At 42.9% G+C, this 18,060-nt stretch overlaps 1 protein-coding gene across 8 annotated transcripts in view; it reads right to left on the bottom strand.

The window, feature by feature from the left end:
- Positions 1–17,729, bottom strand: part of MORC2 (MORC family CW-type zinc finger 2) — an 82,158-nt gene extending 64,429 nt beyond the window's left edge. For 5 of the 8 annotated variants that reach the window (XR_014785713.1, XM_084819509.1, XM_084819506.1 and 2 more), the window contains exons 1-3: positions 17,212–17,729; positions 6,311–6,364; positions 3,901–3,935 (exon numbers count right to left, since the gene is read on the bottom strand). Coding sequence is in view for 5 of the 8 variants with exons in the window: in XM_084819509.1 (XP_084675635.1) it covers positions 3,901–3,935; positions 6,311–6,364; positions 17,212–17,279 (157 nt within the window). In the remaining 3 variants the exon portion in view is untranslated. Of the gene's footprint in view, positions 1–3,900; positions 3,936–6,310; positions 6,365–12,149; positions 15,644–17,211 lie in introns of those variants that run through there. The other 3 variants (XM_084819510.1, XM_084819507.1, XM_084819513.1) reach the window with 2 other exon arrangements.
- Between the last annotated feature and the right edge of the window lie 331 nt (positions 17,730–18,060).

The following is an 18,060-nucleotide window of genomic DNA, read 5'->3' on the forward strand; positions in this document are numbered from 1 at the left end:
CACCATCATGGCTTAGTGTGCCATCTGAACAGGACCAGTGGCTTATTTGCATGTGCTCACTTAGGGTGCAGAGAAGGGGAGGGATCTGTGGAGGAAGGATCCCAATCTGGCTTACATGAGCTTTTTCCAATTCCCTGCTTGGGGCTTGGTATGCAGGCTAGGTAGTTTACTTGTTCCTCCCAACGGACTAGGTGCTCTGTGGTTTGCCATGGCTTGTTTCAGTCATCTCACCCGCTCCCAGCACATACCCCAAGCATCTTTGCAGAAGAAATCCTAGTTTCCTCATTCCCTATATTAGCACCCTTTCTGCAACTGATCTGCTGGGGTTGCCAGCAAACTCCCCACTTCTGCATCAGATCGCCAAATGCATATAATTTTCAGAGCCCTTATGAAGGTGGTAATGTGTTTGCAAACTTTTTAAAAATAATTTTTTATTCAGGGTGCTGCACAAGTGTGCAGGAGCGCAAGACTGCCCTGCTTATCGATATCCCCCTCTTGTCAATGTCATGCTCCACTTAGCGCTTGCCTTGCTAGCAAACATCTTTTTTGAGAAAGGCTGCTTCATGTACTACCAAAGTAATTACACCTGCCTGAAAAGCTCCTCCTCTTGCAGCTGGCAGCCACTTTCAGCTCCCCCCTCCTCCCCACTTCCTGCTTGCCACTTCTCTCCACTGATCTCTGTTGTTAGCTTACAGAAATACATATAGGTTGCAGGTATTTTTATTTGCATAAAAATATGCAAATTTCAAGGCAGAGCAGTGAGGTGGATCAGTAAAGATACACAAATTTCAAGACAAGTAAGGTGTATTGGTAAATATATGGAAACTTCAGGGCACAGCAGTAACTGGGATCAGTAAATATATGCAAATTTCATTGCAGAACAGTAAAGTGGAGGGGAAAATTACACAAATTTTGAATGTGTGCACTTGTGCAAGACTGAAAAATAACAAAAGATTACAAACACGTTCAGGACTCTCTCTGGTGTCCTTTCTTCTCGATTTTTAGGAGCACAGGGTGGAGGGCACTGACAAAGGGTGAGAAGGAATGGTGAGATTGCGGGGAGCCGTAGGAATTTTCACTGCTCTTGTTGGGTGGCTCTCTAATGGTTCCTGACAACTCACGATGAAGTCGCCCTGCTGGGTTCAGATGTTGCAACAAACCACCCTGAACAACTCAACAAGCCATGAGTTCTCAGGGTGGCTTGTTTGTGGAAAACAACCCACTGTGAATAAATCACTCTGGGTTCAGATGTTATGACAAACTAATCCACTGTGGTTTATTGTGTCATAAGAACCAGGTCACTATCTTAATGGGGATGGGGTGGGGAGAGGACAGACTAGCTGCAGGCACGGAGGCTGTTGCGAGGGTAGTTGCAGGCATAGCCTGTTGGAAGAACTCTTCTTCGAATACATGCTGAGCCTTCTGGTGGCCCACACACGAATCAAAGGGCTGATAAAATGGGGAAATGTCTCAACAAGGAAAAAGAGGCTGGAGACCTAGACCATCCCAGTGCAGGTCGGAAGGTCCACAAGGTAGCTTACATGACCTTGGGAAGCACTGCTCATCATTCATATCTCTCAGATCTGCAAGCACTGATAAAGTGGGGAGGACGTGGAGGTCTGTGCCATCCTGCTCCAACAATGTACTGCTTCTTCTGCCTTCAAAAGTTCCTGTGGCCAACGCAGGCAGACTGTTTGAACTGGCCAATGCAGGCATGGTTGAATGCTGATAGTACCTTCACCCATCCATACAGGGCTTGCCCAAGCCTGTTTGTGGTATCAAATGAATGGTGGCCAACACCCCGGCTGTTTCAGCAGGAATTGGGGCCTCACTTCTGGATGCCCTTTGCCTCATGATTCGAATCTAGATCATGGATTTGACTTCTTCTTTGATAGGCTCATTGCTGTTCTTGCCCATCAGGGCTATTATAAGAAACAGAGAAAGAAGAACAGAGAGAGAACGGCAATATATATATATATAGAGAGAGAGAGAGAGAGAGAGAGATCAGGTACGACCAAAGAGATAGATTTAAAAAAGGAGATCTGGAATGGAAAACAAGAGCTTGAATAGCAGAAAAAAAGGATGAGGCCTAGCGAGCTGTGGAATGAAAGACACAAATTCTGTCCTGGGTTATGTAAGAAACGAAACTAGAAGGGAAGGGAGGATTCACAGATGTCAGGACCAAGACAAAGATACTGGTCGTATGCTTTTTGCCTTGTCCTGGGCAGTGGGAGGACATAACTCATCACGGATGCTTCCTTACACAAGCCTGGAAACCAGCATATGCTTCTCACAGAAGGGCTCCTCCCATCCATGGAAGACTTCTAATCCAGCAGAACATTTCCACTGGCAGAATGGGAGGAGGAGGCAATGTTCACCAATTCCCCTCTCCCCTCCTGCAGGATTCGATGTCCCCTGAAAATCTGCTCCGGAACAGTGGGGGAGGTGGTGCCAGGGGCTACAGAGGGAGCAAGGAACTGCCAAAAATTGTTTCCACCTTGTTTCTGACTGAAACTGTGCTCAGGGAACACTCCTGCTGGTGGAATGAACCACTGGATCCAACCCTGTATGTTGAATCTTATATAGATTGCTAAAAACCAAAGCCACATTTTCATTGGGACAGGCTTCCCAGATCCTTTCCCCATTTTCGCCAAATACATCTCATATCCATTTCCTTAATGGAAAACTATGAAATTCACTACTACAAGATGTATGATGGCCACCAATTTAGATTGCTTTGAAATGGGGCAAGACAAATTCATGGAGGATACAGCAATCAGTGGCAATTAGTCATGATGGCTATATGCTAACTCTAGTATCAGAGTGGTATAGCTATGTACACCAGTTGCTGGGGAACATGAGCAGGAAGGGGTAGGGATGTCAGAGAAATCCACAATAGAATCAAATGAGTTCAGATTTCTATGAATCCTACCCATGGATTCCACAGCAGACCGACTTTTCCCGAGTTGCACAGATTCTGCAGACTTGCGGACTGGTTTTTTTTACTTTCTGGAGTTTTACGCAAATTTAGTCATATAAAAATACGCAAAATTTTAAAAACCTGGCTGAAAATGTGCATTTCCCCCATAGGCCAAGGCATGAAAATATGCATTTTGGGGGGATTTGTGCATTTTTGCAGGTGTGAATTTGCACAAATGCAAATTTCCGTGAGTTCAGGAAATTTGAAAAATCCATTTCCACCAATGAGAGGATGATGGAATGAAAGACAATCCATGAAATGTACATGGAACAGATTTTACAAAATCTGTACATCTCTATGAGAGGGTGCTATTATACTCATGTCCTACTTATGGATTTTCCACAGGTAGCTGGTTTCCTCTAAAGTGTGTGCATTTTTCATTTCTTCCGTCTAATATATTGTGATATGGGAGTATAACTTTAAGCATATGTTAGGATTGGCTTAGACAAATAACTACAATGATTTGAACTTGACAGCAGGTACAGCAATGTTACAATATTTGAACGTATACTTCAAGTTTGTAGATATTCCACTCCATTTCAGTACCAGCGATCTCAGCTGGTGATACCAATCTTTATATACCTTAAAATGGCAGTACACTTTTATATAAAGAGAGACCTGAACCACCTAATTTTGTTGCTCTGTATAAGCTCTTGACAGTCAGGAGCTGCCTTCTGCCAAATTATTTCCTAATCACGACATATAACAGCATATTTGCATCAAGAACTAATGGAACATTTTTCCATTAAGCCTTTGTTACCAAGAGATTTGTCATTAAATGAGCTAATACAGAAAGACTTCGTGTAACTCTTGACATTTTTTTTGGATTTGACTCTTCTCCCCCTCATCACCTTCTCAGTCATATGCCTGGCTTCCATGCATAGATGATGAACTATGCAAAAAGAGTAAACTTAACTTACCAGTAAAGATATCTATTCTTGTGGCATCTGCATCTCTATAAAATAGCAGACATTTAAATCAGTTTTCAAAATGCTGAGTGAAAATGAAGCAGACCAAAGAGTAAACTCATGCTTGAGTGGCAATTTCAACAAGAACTGAGAGCAGGGATAAAAACCTTTAGTTGGCTAAATGCCAGCACTCCTTAAAGGGGCTTTCACAATTATTCATTTTTGCCTTACAAGTAGCACCTACATGTCAAAAGAAAGTGTAAAAAGCAGCATACATATAGTTTTGTAAACAGAATTATATTCTATTATTATTCTATTTATTTATATCCCGCCTTTTCCCCCAATACTGGGACTCAAGGCGGCTTTACAACATTAAAACTTATACAATTAAAACCTATAAATAGAAATACAAGTGTACAAAAGTTAAAAATAAATTATCAATATTAAAATTGTAAAAATACCAAAACATTAAAAGGAAACAAGAAAAATAGTATTGAAATTACTCTGCTGTCCTTTCTTCTTGATTTTTAGGAGCAAGGGGTGGAAGGCACTGACAAAGAATGAGGAGGAATGGTGAGATTGCGGGGAGCCGCAATTTTCACTGCTCGTTGGGTGGCTCTCTAGTGGTTCCTGACAACTCACGATGAAGTCGCCCTGCTGGGTTCAGATGTCACAACAAACCACCCTGAACAACTCAACAAGCCATAGGTTCTCAGGGTAGCTCGTTCGTGGAAAACAACCCACGGTGAATAAATCACTCTGGGTTCAGATGTTATGACAAGCTACCCTGATTATATCACAAAACAGTAGGATTAACATATGCTTCTTGGCATCTTTCATAAGCTCTGGGTCTTGAAGACAGCAGGCCTCCTTCAGCAGACATGGGCAGTTGCTAAGGGCAATTAAAAGGTCATTTCCTGTTCTTTGCATAGGCAAGGCATTCCTGTCTGGTGGACACACACTATACAAGGGGAGCAGAAAGGCCTCGGGGAATATCTTAGCACATTCTCCAAGACGGAAGTACCATGTTTTGCTAGGTATCAAGTCTCAGATTTCACCTGGTTCTCCACTGGAGATCATTATGTTTAGAGAAGGTGCTTAAACACTTGATACTATAGCTAACTTCACCATATTAAAAAAAAGTCTGAACACTGGCTTTAATGCAGATTGCAAATAAGGATGTTACATTACATACGCTCCTTTTTCCTTCCACAAAATATCCCTATTGAACATTGAATATTGAATATCCTTATGAAAATCTTTCATAAGATCTCAACAGCAAGCCAAAAGTGAGGATGCCTCTTATAATTTCACTGGCAGTTCAAATGACCTTCATTTTTAGAATTGTCCATAGAATTTCATAAACTGGAGGAAAGTATTTGCCTCACTAATGGTAACACACTTGGATACACTGAACATAGAACATGCATTGAGCACTGTTGATATTGTTACACCAAAAAAACCTGGATAGCTGGCCTTCATATTAAGAACTGTATAAGCAGCATCTGGATCCAATCTGTCACCGAGGAAGGCCACGCAAGCTGAAACGCGTCTGGTTTTGTTTTGAGAATCATTTGAGTATTTTTTCCTGTTTACCAGTTCCATGAGCATCCAGCAAGGAGTGATTTGAACTACTATTCCATCATTTTCATCATATGGCCTACATATTGACTTTTTTCATTCCTACGTAGCCTGTGCTGGGCTTTATGAGAATTTGTCATACATGATATTGTATTGCAGGGATTCTGATTTTGGCGTTGTGCTTTTTAAATAATTGGGGATTACACCCATAATTTAAATAAATTTTGTGCTCAGTATTTAGTTTATTGTATTAGTGACCTTTCTGCTTAGAAGCTCTCCACATAAGACGAGTGAACACACGGAAGTGCACAATTAACTTTTAAATCTTTACTTCCATCTTCTGTTTTTCCCATTTTCTTCCAAATCTTCTTCCGCCAATCAACTGCATTCCCCATCAGCACCTCCTTCAGTCTTTTTGCATTTTTGTGCACGTTTCCATGCCTAGAACATCCTCTCCAAATTCCACGATATTACTTCCTTGTTACATTGTTTTTTTAATTTGAAATGCTGATGTAAAGTCAAAATGGTGTTAACGTAGTAGAAATTAGCTTGAGCAAAGCTAACTAAAATCAGTATTTAACTAGTATCATCCCCTTTTTAAAGAATAAGGATGGGTGAAAATTTAATTCACTTTTTTATAAGAACTTACAAAAAATGGCCAATCTCTTTATTAATGGGATGTAAAGAACATTGTATTTTAAAACTGTTTATGGGAGGAAGCCAAACTGACAGATTCATCCACCCTTAAGAAAACCTCTGTCCACAACCGAGCCTCAATTAGGTAAGCTAAAGTGTAACAATATGCCAAGCACCTTTTACAGTTACAATCTTGACTACATACCTGGCATTATCTACAAGCTCAGCAAGGGCCCCAAACAAGAATTCATGTGTGGTTCTGCAATGTCAAACAGAGTTGGTGACGTTACTTTGAATCTGGAAAGTAGTGTTCATATTGTGCATTACTCCAGCGTTACACATTTCAAACTGAACCATTAAAAACAGTTTATTGTAACAGAGATCCTTGCCACAGCCAAGATTAGAAAGCAGCTATATAACTGTCCTTAAGAGGCAAACCAAACAAAGCAATGCTCTCTCCCACAAAATACCCACAGCAGCATACTCTGTATATTCAAGGCTTGGAGTAACACAATCCAAACTATTACCAAGAGAGCAATTCAGAACGCAGGTATCAGTTAAACAACAATAACTGTCCCCCAAAGTGTTCAAATGCTGTGAAAGATTAATTGGAACTTCACAATTTGTGCTGGATAATCCTTGACCAGGCATTATTGATGATAGTTCTTAATATCTAACACATGTGCAGCATTAAGAGCTTTCTCTTCAAGGAAGCAATTCTTCTAATTTCATAGATCAGCTTTTGACAAAAGGGAATTCTTCATCCAAACAGTGCTTTTTGGCATTCCAAATGTCCAGCAAGGTTCCCAGAGAAAATGCATGTTGGCAACTACTGCTAATCCAGAAATAAAAATACGATCATGAGTCTGCACTGGGTCTCAATGTGGTCCAATAATACTCATTCAATTACAGGTCCATCAGGTCACGTCCTTGTACTTTTCAAATCCTTAACTTTGGTATGCTTGCAGTTACTGTGACAATTACCTGAGAAAGTATCTACTTGCAGAGATTGGTGCTTAATAATTATTATTACTACATTTATATCCCACCTTTCCCCTCTCTTGCGCAGAACCCAAAGTGGCTTACATGGTCCTCCTCCATTCATTTTATTACCTTTTTCAAAGTCTTATAGGGCAATCCTATACATGTTTCATCAGATCTAAGTCACACTGAGTGTCAGGGTGGAAACTGAGCCGATAGAACCCCAGAGCAGTTCTGATTCTGAGGAGGATCAGCAATCCGTGGGAGAGGAGCCAGCTCATCCCTCACAGGCACAGCAGCTGGCAGAGATTCCTCCTGCCGGCATTCCTGGGATAGACAGTGACCCGGGCAATGAGAGAGTGCGGGAGGGGGGCTTGCTAGACGCTCGACGCAGACAGCGATGAGTGATGGAGTGCGCGGAAAGGAGACGTAGTGCCTGTTTGGCGCGCAAGCAACGGCCGCATCCCGTGGACCCAAGGGAAAGAGGGAGGATCTCTCCCTAGCCCATAAGTTCAGGGTCCTCAAGTGACTCTCTTTCAAACGGGGACCAACTGCCTACCCAGAGCATAGGCTACTCCGCTGTTCATTGCTTAGTTGCTGGTGATTAGCATTTGAAAGAGTCATTAAGTTGTAAAAGGATTAAAGCCTTGAAAAGAATCCTTTCGTCTGTGTCTTGAGTTGGCTTTTGGAGTGTACTGAAAGAGGCCGCTAGGGCGCTCCTGACACGGAGTTCAATGGGATGTACTCCACAGTAGGGATCAAACATCATTTTGGGGGACCCAGTACAAACTTGTAACATGCCCTCCCCACACACACAGCCCATAGCCCCATTCTATCTTGTTTTTGATCAACTATTTCCATAGTTAGTGTATTGCCTGAGCCAGACTGTAGAAAGGCTTTGTCTGGTTTGAAAAACTGGATTGGTTGGTGTACTTTTGCTTCTTTTAGTCCCTTTTGTTTAATCTCTAATCAGACATGGCAGTATGGGGTGTGTGTGTACACAAAAGCGAGCTATTTACTCACATATATGTTGGGCCTCTAAGTCAGCAGCATTGGCTTCTGCAGTTCCTGAGTTCAACATCCCTGATTATGGCGCATCCCTCTCGTCAGCTGTTCTGCCTACATACAAGGAACTCTGGGATCAGTAGTTCAACACAGCCTGTCACATACAGAAGCAAAAATCTGTTTTGCAAACTCCGTCCTAGTTTAACTGCACAGGCACTCTCTGTTCTGGAGAAGGGTGTGGGCCAACAATTCACTGTTCAGAATGTTCCTTGTTCTGCTCTAATACTGCTTTTCCAATTGGTTCCAGCAAAACTCACAAGTTCTGGACAACAGGAACATAGATACTGGGCAAAAAGCTTCCATAAATAAACCCTCAAAGTATGATCTACAATTTAGACTTAGTTTTCCCCCTTCACAGGAATGGGGCTACAGGGCAAGAAGCTTCCATAAATACCCTCAAGCATGATTGACAATTTAGACGCAATTTCCTCCTCTTCCTAGTAATGGGCCTGCAGCCTTGGCCTGGGTCTCCTGGCCCCGATAAAGTGTATCGCTTTCCCCATCATGCTTGGGCTTTGCTCCACAGTAAGCATGCATAGCTAACTGGCTAAGAGTCCAGCATAGCACTTACGGTTCAATTACTTGTCTGGCCCCATTCCACCTTCTCCAAGCCTCTGTCCTGAGCAATGTTAATAGACGACAAGTTTTAAAAGTTTTCTCACAACCACAGCGAGGCCATGTTTTCATTTTCTAGCCAATCCTTCATGCAAACAATAAAATAGCTTAAATGTAGTTAAGCCTGCTTGAAAAGAGCTGCACAAGAATATGCTATCAAGCAAGCCTCAGAAAAAACAGCAGACAAAGACTGAATGATCATGCAAAGTTTGCCTCTTCACTGGTTCTGCTCAAACCTTGCTATTCCCACATTTATGAGGCCTATAAATTGTCAGGAGAGGGCTTCTGAGCACCTCCCCCTCTCTTTGCAACTCTGAGATGGGAGATCTGGGATGGGAGAGGAAGTGCACCAGAGGGAAAAAGGTTTTCAGCCGGGGTGAGGGCAATTGCAATGCCCTGACTTCATATGAATGCATATAATCTCTAATTGTGAAGCTCTTACTACTTTATAATAAAAAGTGTGGTTACCCGAGGGGGTCAGTTTATGCAGTAAAATACATCTTCAGTAATCCCCCTCCCCGAACATTGTATGGACAAGAGAGTAGCCCTGAGAGTACGCAATTTGGCCATCCACAAGTTTAATCAAATCCTGCAAACAGTATTTTCCTAGCACATCTTGCATCAAAGATTTACGAATCTTTTGATGGGTTTATGGCGTGATTGGCTTTAAAAAGATTTGTCAGAATCCTCGAAACAATCAGTTTAGTTACAGTGCCCCAATTGAGACTCAACAAATTTAAATTTCAGTCCATCATCTTAATTGGAATATAGATAAGATTGTCAGATACATTATCCACAAACTGCTGACAAACATGCCTCATGTGCAGAAGATGTAATAAATGAGCTAAGAACAAATGGAAGATGACGGCATTCTAACAGCGGAAATGATGGTTTCCTGTCTGCAACATACCATAAACCAATAAGCCAAAAGTTCACCCTACCATTTCTAGACACCTCATTCAGGACATCCAAATACTTAACTGTCGGGAATGCCAAGACATAAAAAAGATAAAATCTAAGGGTTTCCCCCCTAAATGAGGTATATGAACAATTTACAATATGGAATAACTCATTCTCAGACTGGGCTCTTTCCAACATTATTCAAAGTCCCATAGTTTTATATCAATATAAACATTAGACCAGGAACCCAAGTTCCCATTATAGATTCCCCTACAGAAGAAACACAGCAAGAAACTCACAAGCACAGATCTTAACAAATGGGAACAACACTTATTGAAAGCAAGACAATTTTATCAGCATTGCTTGTTCTCCAAAATTTTATTAATATTTTGAAACCCCTTTGAATAAGATTTGGAAGATATAATGAGAGATCACTGAAGCACTGACATCTACCCGGGTTTGCAGACATCCCAGAATGTCCAGTATTAACCGCCTCTATTGTCATTATCTGTTAACTATTCCAACCTCTCAATAAACTGAAAGAATGTAGTACAGGTATCACAGTAACATGCTGATGGCAGGGTTCAATCTGAATAGCATTTTAGCTCCAGTAAGGGATGAGTTTAAGAAATACTGCCATTCTGCATTTCCTTCTAGTTAAGAAAGTAACAACAGCAGTTTCCCCCAAATCTGTTTCTCAAACTACGTCCTAGTTTAACTGCACAGGCACTCTCTCTGTTCTGGAGAAGGGTGTGGGCCAACAATTCACTGTTCACAAAGCCAATGCTTCAATGACCAATGGTGATAATTCATTAGGAACGGTAAAGGCAAGTCCAAATCATCCAGAACTGTTAACATTCAAACATACAAAAACCTTTTATTAGTTCAGAAAAAAATCTGCTGTTTTCCAATTTCTAATATTTCAGAGTCCTAGTTCCATCTTGACATAACGGGCGGGTTCACACATCACATTAAGCCACCCTGAGAATAAGTCACCAGGTGTTGGTTGTTCACTTTCTAACCTGACAGACAATTGGGCACTCTGTGGCTTGCCATGGCTTGTTTCCACCCAGCTCCCAGCGTGAATCCCAGGTACCTTTGCAGCAGACCTTGTTTCCTCCATACCTATTTCAGCACCCTTTTTGCAACTGGCCCATGGGGGTGCTGGCTCCTGAGGGGACCCCCCCCCCGTACACATCAGATCACCAAAAATAATTAATTTTGTGAGCCCTTATGAATGCATTAACATCCTTTAAAAAATTCAGTGTCTTGCACCCATCTACTATTTACTCAAGCATATCGATATCCCCTCGTCAATTTCATCCTGCATTTCCTGCTTTCCTTGCTTTTACTTAACACCATTTAAAGGTGGTTTCACATTCTAAAGTAAGAACACCCGCCCCTAAAGCTCCTCTTCTCCTACAGCCACTAGCCACTTTTGGCTCCCTGCTCCTTTCATGCTTGTCACTTCACTCCACTGTGCTCCCTTTCTATCTGTCACGTATACATATGGATTACAAACCAGCAAGTGGAATCGCTAAACATATGCAAATGTCATGGCAAAGCAGTAAAACTGCACCAATTTCAAGGAAAAGCAGTAACAGCAAGAGGGAAATGGGGCAAATCTCATGGCAGAACAGTAAAACAGATGGGGAAATTACACGAATTTCCTAGCAGTGGGCGTTCACTCCTGAGCACTTATGCAGGGCCAGTTTTTTTTTTAACTGCAAATACGCTTGGGATATTCTCTGGTGTCCTTTCTTCTCGATCTTTAGGAGCAGCTGAGAACACCAACAAGGGATGAGGGAAGATAGGGGTGGTACTAGCGAGATCGTGAGGAGCGGGAGGGGTTTTCACCACTCTCACCAAGTGGTTCTTTAGCCATTCCTGATAAGCCACGACGAAGTTGCCCTGCTGGGTCCTAGTGTCAGAAGAAGCTACCATGGGTATGAACAACCCAACAATAAGTCATGGGTTCTCAGGGTGGCTTGTTCTGAAAACAATAAGCCACCCTATGGAAACTATGCTGGGTTTGCATGACAACCCACCACAGCTGACCACCCATGGTGGGCTGTCGTGTTGTGCAAACCAGGTGTCTCAGACAGTTTATTTTCTTCTAAGATGCGACAAAAATTTTACTTCATATTTTATAAAGCAAGAAACTCTCTAGCAAATGCTTCCAGCGATTCTGTTCTAATTAGGTGTTCATTCTCTTGTTAAGTCTAAACATGGCTGACCCTTCACAAATTTCAGTTCTTAGTACAGGCCATACATGGTTTCTCTCTCCCCCACCCCGCCCCATAAACACATGTAAGAAACGATGTGATGTGTTACAGTGACTATATGCATTAAGAAGTCTTCAGAACTTAGTTAATAACAAAGTTATTTACTAGATGCCCAAGTAAACAATGCCTGTTTGATCACCCCTCACATTTATTGACATTCTCAAAGAAATGATAAAAGGTCAATGAGGCAGGACATACCTTTGCAGAAGCTGGGTTGATTCTTTTTCAACAGGACATGTCCTTCTATAAGTTTGGTAATTTTTTCTTTAATAATGTTTTTTGCTAATTTACCCAGAAGAGACATTAACCTAACCAGCCTATAATTTCCTGGATCCCACCCCCAGATCCTTTTATTGGTGTTACACTGGCCATTCTCCAGTCCTCCAATCCAGAGGCTGATTTTCGGGAAATGTTACATATTGTTGTTAGAAGATCCGCAATTCCACATTTGAGTTCTTTAAAAACTCTATGATAGATACCATCTGGGCCCAGTGATTTGTTAGCTTTCAAGTTGTCAACGATGTCTAGAACTTTATCTCTTGTCACCACTATTTGCTTCACTTGGTCAGACTGCCTTCTTAAAAATATCAGTTCAGGCACAGGTATCTGTCTTGTATCTTCTGCAGTGAAGACAACTGAAAAGAATTCACCCAGCTTCTCTGCGATCTCCTTATCTTCAGTACTCCTTTAACTTTGTTGTCATTCAATGGTCCAAATGCCTTCCTAGCTAATTTCTTGTTTCCAATGTAATGAAAGCATTCTTTATTGCTGAGCTTGATGAGCAATATTCTTCTCAAATTGCTTTTTTCCATCTCTTATTGTCCGCTTGCATTTCCTTTCTGCAAGTTTGTGTTCCTTTTTGTCCTCATTTGGGCAAGACTTCCATTTTTGGAAGCAAGCTTTCTTTCCTCTAATAGATTCCTTAACACTTGTTAACCATGCTGGTGACCTCTTGGACTTCCTGATCTGTGATATATATTCTAGCTGGGCTTCTATTATTGTGGTAACTCCCCCTTTCAACTTCCTTTTTACCAGTCCCCTCATTTTGGAGAAGTTTCTTCTTTTGAAGTCAAATGTGACCATGTTGGACCTCCTTAGAAATATTTCTACTTAAATATAAATTACATTTGATAACACTGTAACCATTTTCAAATGGTTCAACAGCACCTGCATACTGCACTAAGTCTTGGGCGGCACTGCTTAGCATTAAGTCCAGGGTTGCCTCCCCCCTGTTCAGTTCCATGGTATTAACACCAGTAGCAAGTATACTTTCAGAACATGATATCAACCATCTTTAAATTTAAAGAACTTACATTATTGGCTCATTACAAAAACAGTTTTACAACTTCTAAAGCTGCCTAAGATGGTGGTCATCATGTAGTAGCAAATTCCATAGCTAATTTATTTCTTGCACTTGTAGACTGCCCAATAGTTATGGATGGTGTGAAGTAGTTTTTTTTATCTGTCCTGAAACTCCCACCATTCAGTTTCATTGGGTGACTCCAGCTCCTAGTATTGAGAGAAACACTTCTCCCTTTCCATTTTCTCCACACCATACAGAATTTTATACACCTCTATCATATCCCCCACCCCATTCTCACCTTTTTTCTAAGCTACTCCACTGTAGCTTTTTTTTTTTTTTTAACAGAGGAATTACTCCAGGCCCTTGATCATTTTGGTTGCCCTTTTCTGCACTTTTTCTAGCTCTACAATATCCTTTTGAGTTGCAGAGGGAACCGTACACAGATTTCTATACTATAAAAGCATTATGTTGATGGTTTTATTTTCAATGTCTTTCTTATGATTCCCAACGTAGAATTTGCCTTTTTCACAACAGCTCCACACTGGCTCTCTGTGAAGGTTTTTGTCAGCCCTAGTATGCTACCCATCATACAAACTGGTAAACTGCCAATTCTGCCACACTTTGCTAAGATGTAATAAAGAACGAAACTTCAAGTCTTTCAAATTCAGTCTCTGAACCAGCCAGGGAAATGTTCCACAATGCTCAAAATAGCTGAACTCTTTAGCAAATTCAACTTATTATCCAAACTTTGACAAAAAATCCCCAAGGCAGCTTAAAAATCGTAATATTAAAGATAATAATTTAATACATATTGTTCAGCGCCTTACAAGGATCAGTATAGATACGGCAAAACCCATCAATATAGTGTTCCCAAATGCCTGAAAAAATTAACCCGGCTGCTGCCTCCTTTGGTGGCAGCAAAGGACTGTGTGTGTATGAGTGTGAAAATGCCAACCCACCAGCACTATCAAGTTCTCTCATGGGCCAGTGGCAAACACAGTGGAAAACATAGCCCTGCAAGGAAATTCTTATCGTTGCCCAAGGGGTGGAGCTTCCTCTCACTGGTACTGATGTCACACAGGCCCAGCTGCTAACTCTCCCGGTAACAGCAAAGGGTGGTGGTGAAAATAAGAGGAAGATGTCTACCAGTCCTCTCCTGAGCCCAGATGCCCCAGCTGTGTTGCTGATCTCTCTCTGAGGTCAGCTGTATCTTGCTCGATTCCTAGCACTTGGAATGGGTAATAACAGTTTTAAACAACTCAGGCTTTGATCAACCTCTACAGCAAGAATTGTTAACTTCCCAAGTGCTGATAGAGGTGCCTTGTTTTCCACTTACAACAAACCTCATCAAGAGGCTGGCTACTCCTACATGCCTTAGAGCAGTGTTCTTCACTGCAAAGGCCAAGGGCCACTGGCAGCTCCCAATCTCCTCAAGTGCAGCTCTGTGTCTCCATCATTCACTCTGTCTTTGCTCGCTCGCTCTCTCTCTCAGCATGGGTTCTCTAGCTTTGCCTCTTTGTTTTTTTTTCTTTAGTGAGCTAGCTGCTGTGAACTGGCCTATCAGAGGAGGCTTTGAAGGTGTTCAGTCAGGAAGTCTGCAACTAGACAGCTGTAAGGTGGGTGGGGCAGGAAGAGAACAAGGAGCAATCAGCCAATTAGCTGTGGTGGGGGAGGAGCCCAAGCGGAAACTTCGGCCTCCAGCTAAGTCCAGTGCACAGTGTCACTGTTTAATCAGGGGTGGGGATAGCCCACCCATGGTCCAGGAAAGGCAGCCCAGTATTTGCGTTAGCAGTGCCTGGCACCAAAGTGTCCCCTGCTTGAAAAATAGTGAAGATCACTGGTCTAGGATATAGGACAACCAAAGCTGAAGAGGGAAAAAATAATTTCTATCTTCATTCAGTATCTCCCTAGTGGAGTTTCTAAGAACCAGAAGAGCAACAATGGTTGAACAAATTCATATAAGCAGGGGTGATGCTACCCAATGGCCACCAAGTGACCTTGCCTCGTCTAGGAGAAGAACAGCAGCATGGACTGGTAACATCGTAACCTCCCACAGATTATGTGTCACTGCACTAGTCTTCTCCTCTTGCCAAAACCTGCTCATCTATGAGAAGAATGTTACCATCAATAAAGGCAAGAAAGCAAAAAGGTAAAATTTGGCCAAACTTTCTACACAACAGTCCACAGTAAGAACATCCCAAAGTATTTATTCCATGCACTGAATAACAAACTAGAAACTCCTCAATACCATAGTGGACCGCTGATTTGAAGTATTTTGGATGAAAGAGCAATTCTAGAAATGATCCATCACAAGCCTCTTCTTTTTAGAGATAACTACAAATACACACACTGCAAGACTGGCCCTTTCTACAAATCAATTTTGTTGTTAAAGGTATCTTTAACGATCATATTCCAATGAATTAGAATGCAAATATTATGCTAACAAGATATAAGGGACCAGATAGATATGATTAATTACCACCGTGTCATTTCTTAACATGCAGTCCGTTATTTTGCTTACTGCTTTTTTCAAGTTTAGTTGTACTACTAACTGTTGCCTTTTGAAACAGCATTAGTTTCACAGGTCAGCTGTGAGTAAACTTTTGTTGTAATTCATGCTTTAATTTTATTAAATGCCTCCTGGTTATACAGGTATAGCGTAAGAAATTAAATCGCTCCCTATTCACTTTTTCCAAACTCTTCTCAATTATACGTGCACCCTTTTAAAACTTTTTTTTATACAAAACTCCATCTCTTCTATCCTTCTGCTTGCCACTTTAGGTGCCATTTCCAGTACTACCATGGGGAGCAGGAGGCGGGATGAACAGACCTGCATAAAACTCGAGATGCAAACACACTATTGCTATACTATACTATGTCATATAGATTCCTGAAGAACATTTCTTCTCTCCTTGATCTCTACACTGGATATGTAACTTTTGAAGAGACCTAGTCTGAGCATTTAATCATAAATCACTGAAACAAGCTTTCAAGACTACCAGTAAAGCTTGACCAATGCATTAAATCTATTCAAAAACTAGCAAACTAAATCCAGTTGAAAGTAGCTTGGCTTCTTCCAGATGTGTGAAATTCCAATATACTGAATCTGAGCCAAACAATGAAAATACAGCAACAGACTGCATTAGATCACAGCAGATGCTATAGTTAAATATGCAGCCATTTACAAATAAAACAATCTCTTACGTTACATTATTGTGGACTCCAGCACTTTCTCACCTATTATTTCCTGATATTTGTAGGTACAGCTACTTGATGATATGTTCTTGTGAATTACGAACTTGGGATGAACTTTGAACTTGGAATCTACTCTCAATTTTTTTTTTAATAATACAAGTGATGTGTGTAATTCATGTCTCCTCATTCTACTACTAAGATACTTACCTACCTACCTTTTAACAGTACAACACATATTTATACAGAATCTACGCTCCCTGCTTGAGCAGCATTATGCACTCAAATAACCTTACAAATGAATCTACCTATTAGGCACCTCAAAAGCATCATCTGGATTACTTCGCCCATTAGGCAGGGCTTCTTTCTCTCAGTTCTTCATTAAACACTGCACAATTACAAGTCCACCAGAATTTGTTCTCTTCTCCAGTCCAGTATCCTGCCTTTGATTACTACCCATGCTCCGATTCCCCGAGATCCTGGATATACAAATGCACACCATTGGGTTCGCGGGGCCTGATGCAAACCGAGCATGCTGCATCCTGGCTGAACTTCCACGAAAGAGCCAGACTCTCCTCCTTTCTTTTCTTTTTTTCTTCCTTCCTTCCTTCCTTCCCACGACGGTATTGAGCTTCCATTTTTTTCCAGCGAATCCAACACTTTCCTTTTTCTGGATTAGCAGTTATTGCCAACGCGCAAGGAACAACGATAAGAGATCTCTTAACGCTGCACCGAGTCCCACGGCCTTCTTCCCTTCCTACTCACGAGTTGGTGTGAAGGTACTCGAAGGTCAGCTGAGCACGCTGCAGGCTGCTGTAGTTCGCGAATGCCATGCCAGGCGATACCGGCGATGCCCCGCCCACTCGGCCCCGCCCTCGAGGCTCCCGCCAAATCCCCGCCTCTGCGGCGGGGAGAGAACCGGGAGCGCGCGCGCGCGCGCGCCCTAGCTCTCCTCCAGACTCGGCTTCCAGAACCTTCCCCTCTCAGAAGGCTCGCGCGTCCGCGCCCCCGCAGCTCTCTTCACGCAGGGGCGCGCATCGAATCCCGGCTCTTCGTTCTTCTCCTCCTCCCTGCACCTTCACAGCGCGGACCTTCCTCCACCGTATTCCCCGCCCAGCCGCCCCACTTCCTCGGCCGTCGCTCGTCCTCTGCCGCCGGGTGCGCGTTTTCTGAGGGGGCGACGGCGACGCCGTCGCGGCCCCCTTCCGTCCGCCGCCGCGGCTGCCCAGCTCCCCCGCCCTCTTCCTCACGACCGCGCGGCTTCGCTCTCCCTCACACACTGCGCCGAGAAGGCGGAGAACGGTCGTCGCCGCTCCCCCAGCGATTGGGCGAGACCGCGCCACGTGACAAGCGAAACGTGGCGCCGCGAGGAGGAGGCGTCGCCCTCGGGGTGTGAGGGGAGAGCAGCGGCGGCGTCTCTCCCTCCGCTTCCGGACCTCCCCCCTTCTACCGCGCGGCCGTTCACATTTAGAGGGGCGGGGCGGGGCGTTCGGCGCGTGCGCGGTGGGGCCTTGCGCTGCGTCGATTCCTCTACTCGCCGCTGTGGCGGCTCCGACGGGATGTGCCGTGGCGCTCAGCGGGAGCGTGAGGTGCGAGCGCGCGGTCTTTTTCTCT

Source organism: Heloderma suspectum, chromosome 13, assembly GCF_057233095.1.
Source record: "Heloderma suspectum isolate Gila_16-S chromosome 13, 16-S_ref, whole genome shotgun sequence".
Lineage (NCBI taxonomy): Eukaryota > Metazoa > Chordata > Lepidosauria > Squamata > Helodermatidae > Heloderma > Heloderma suspectum.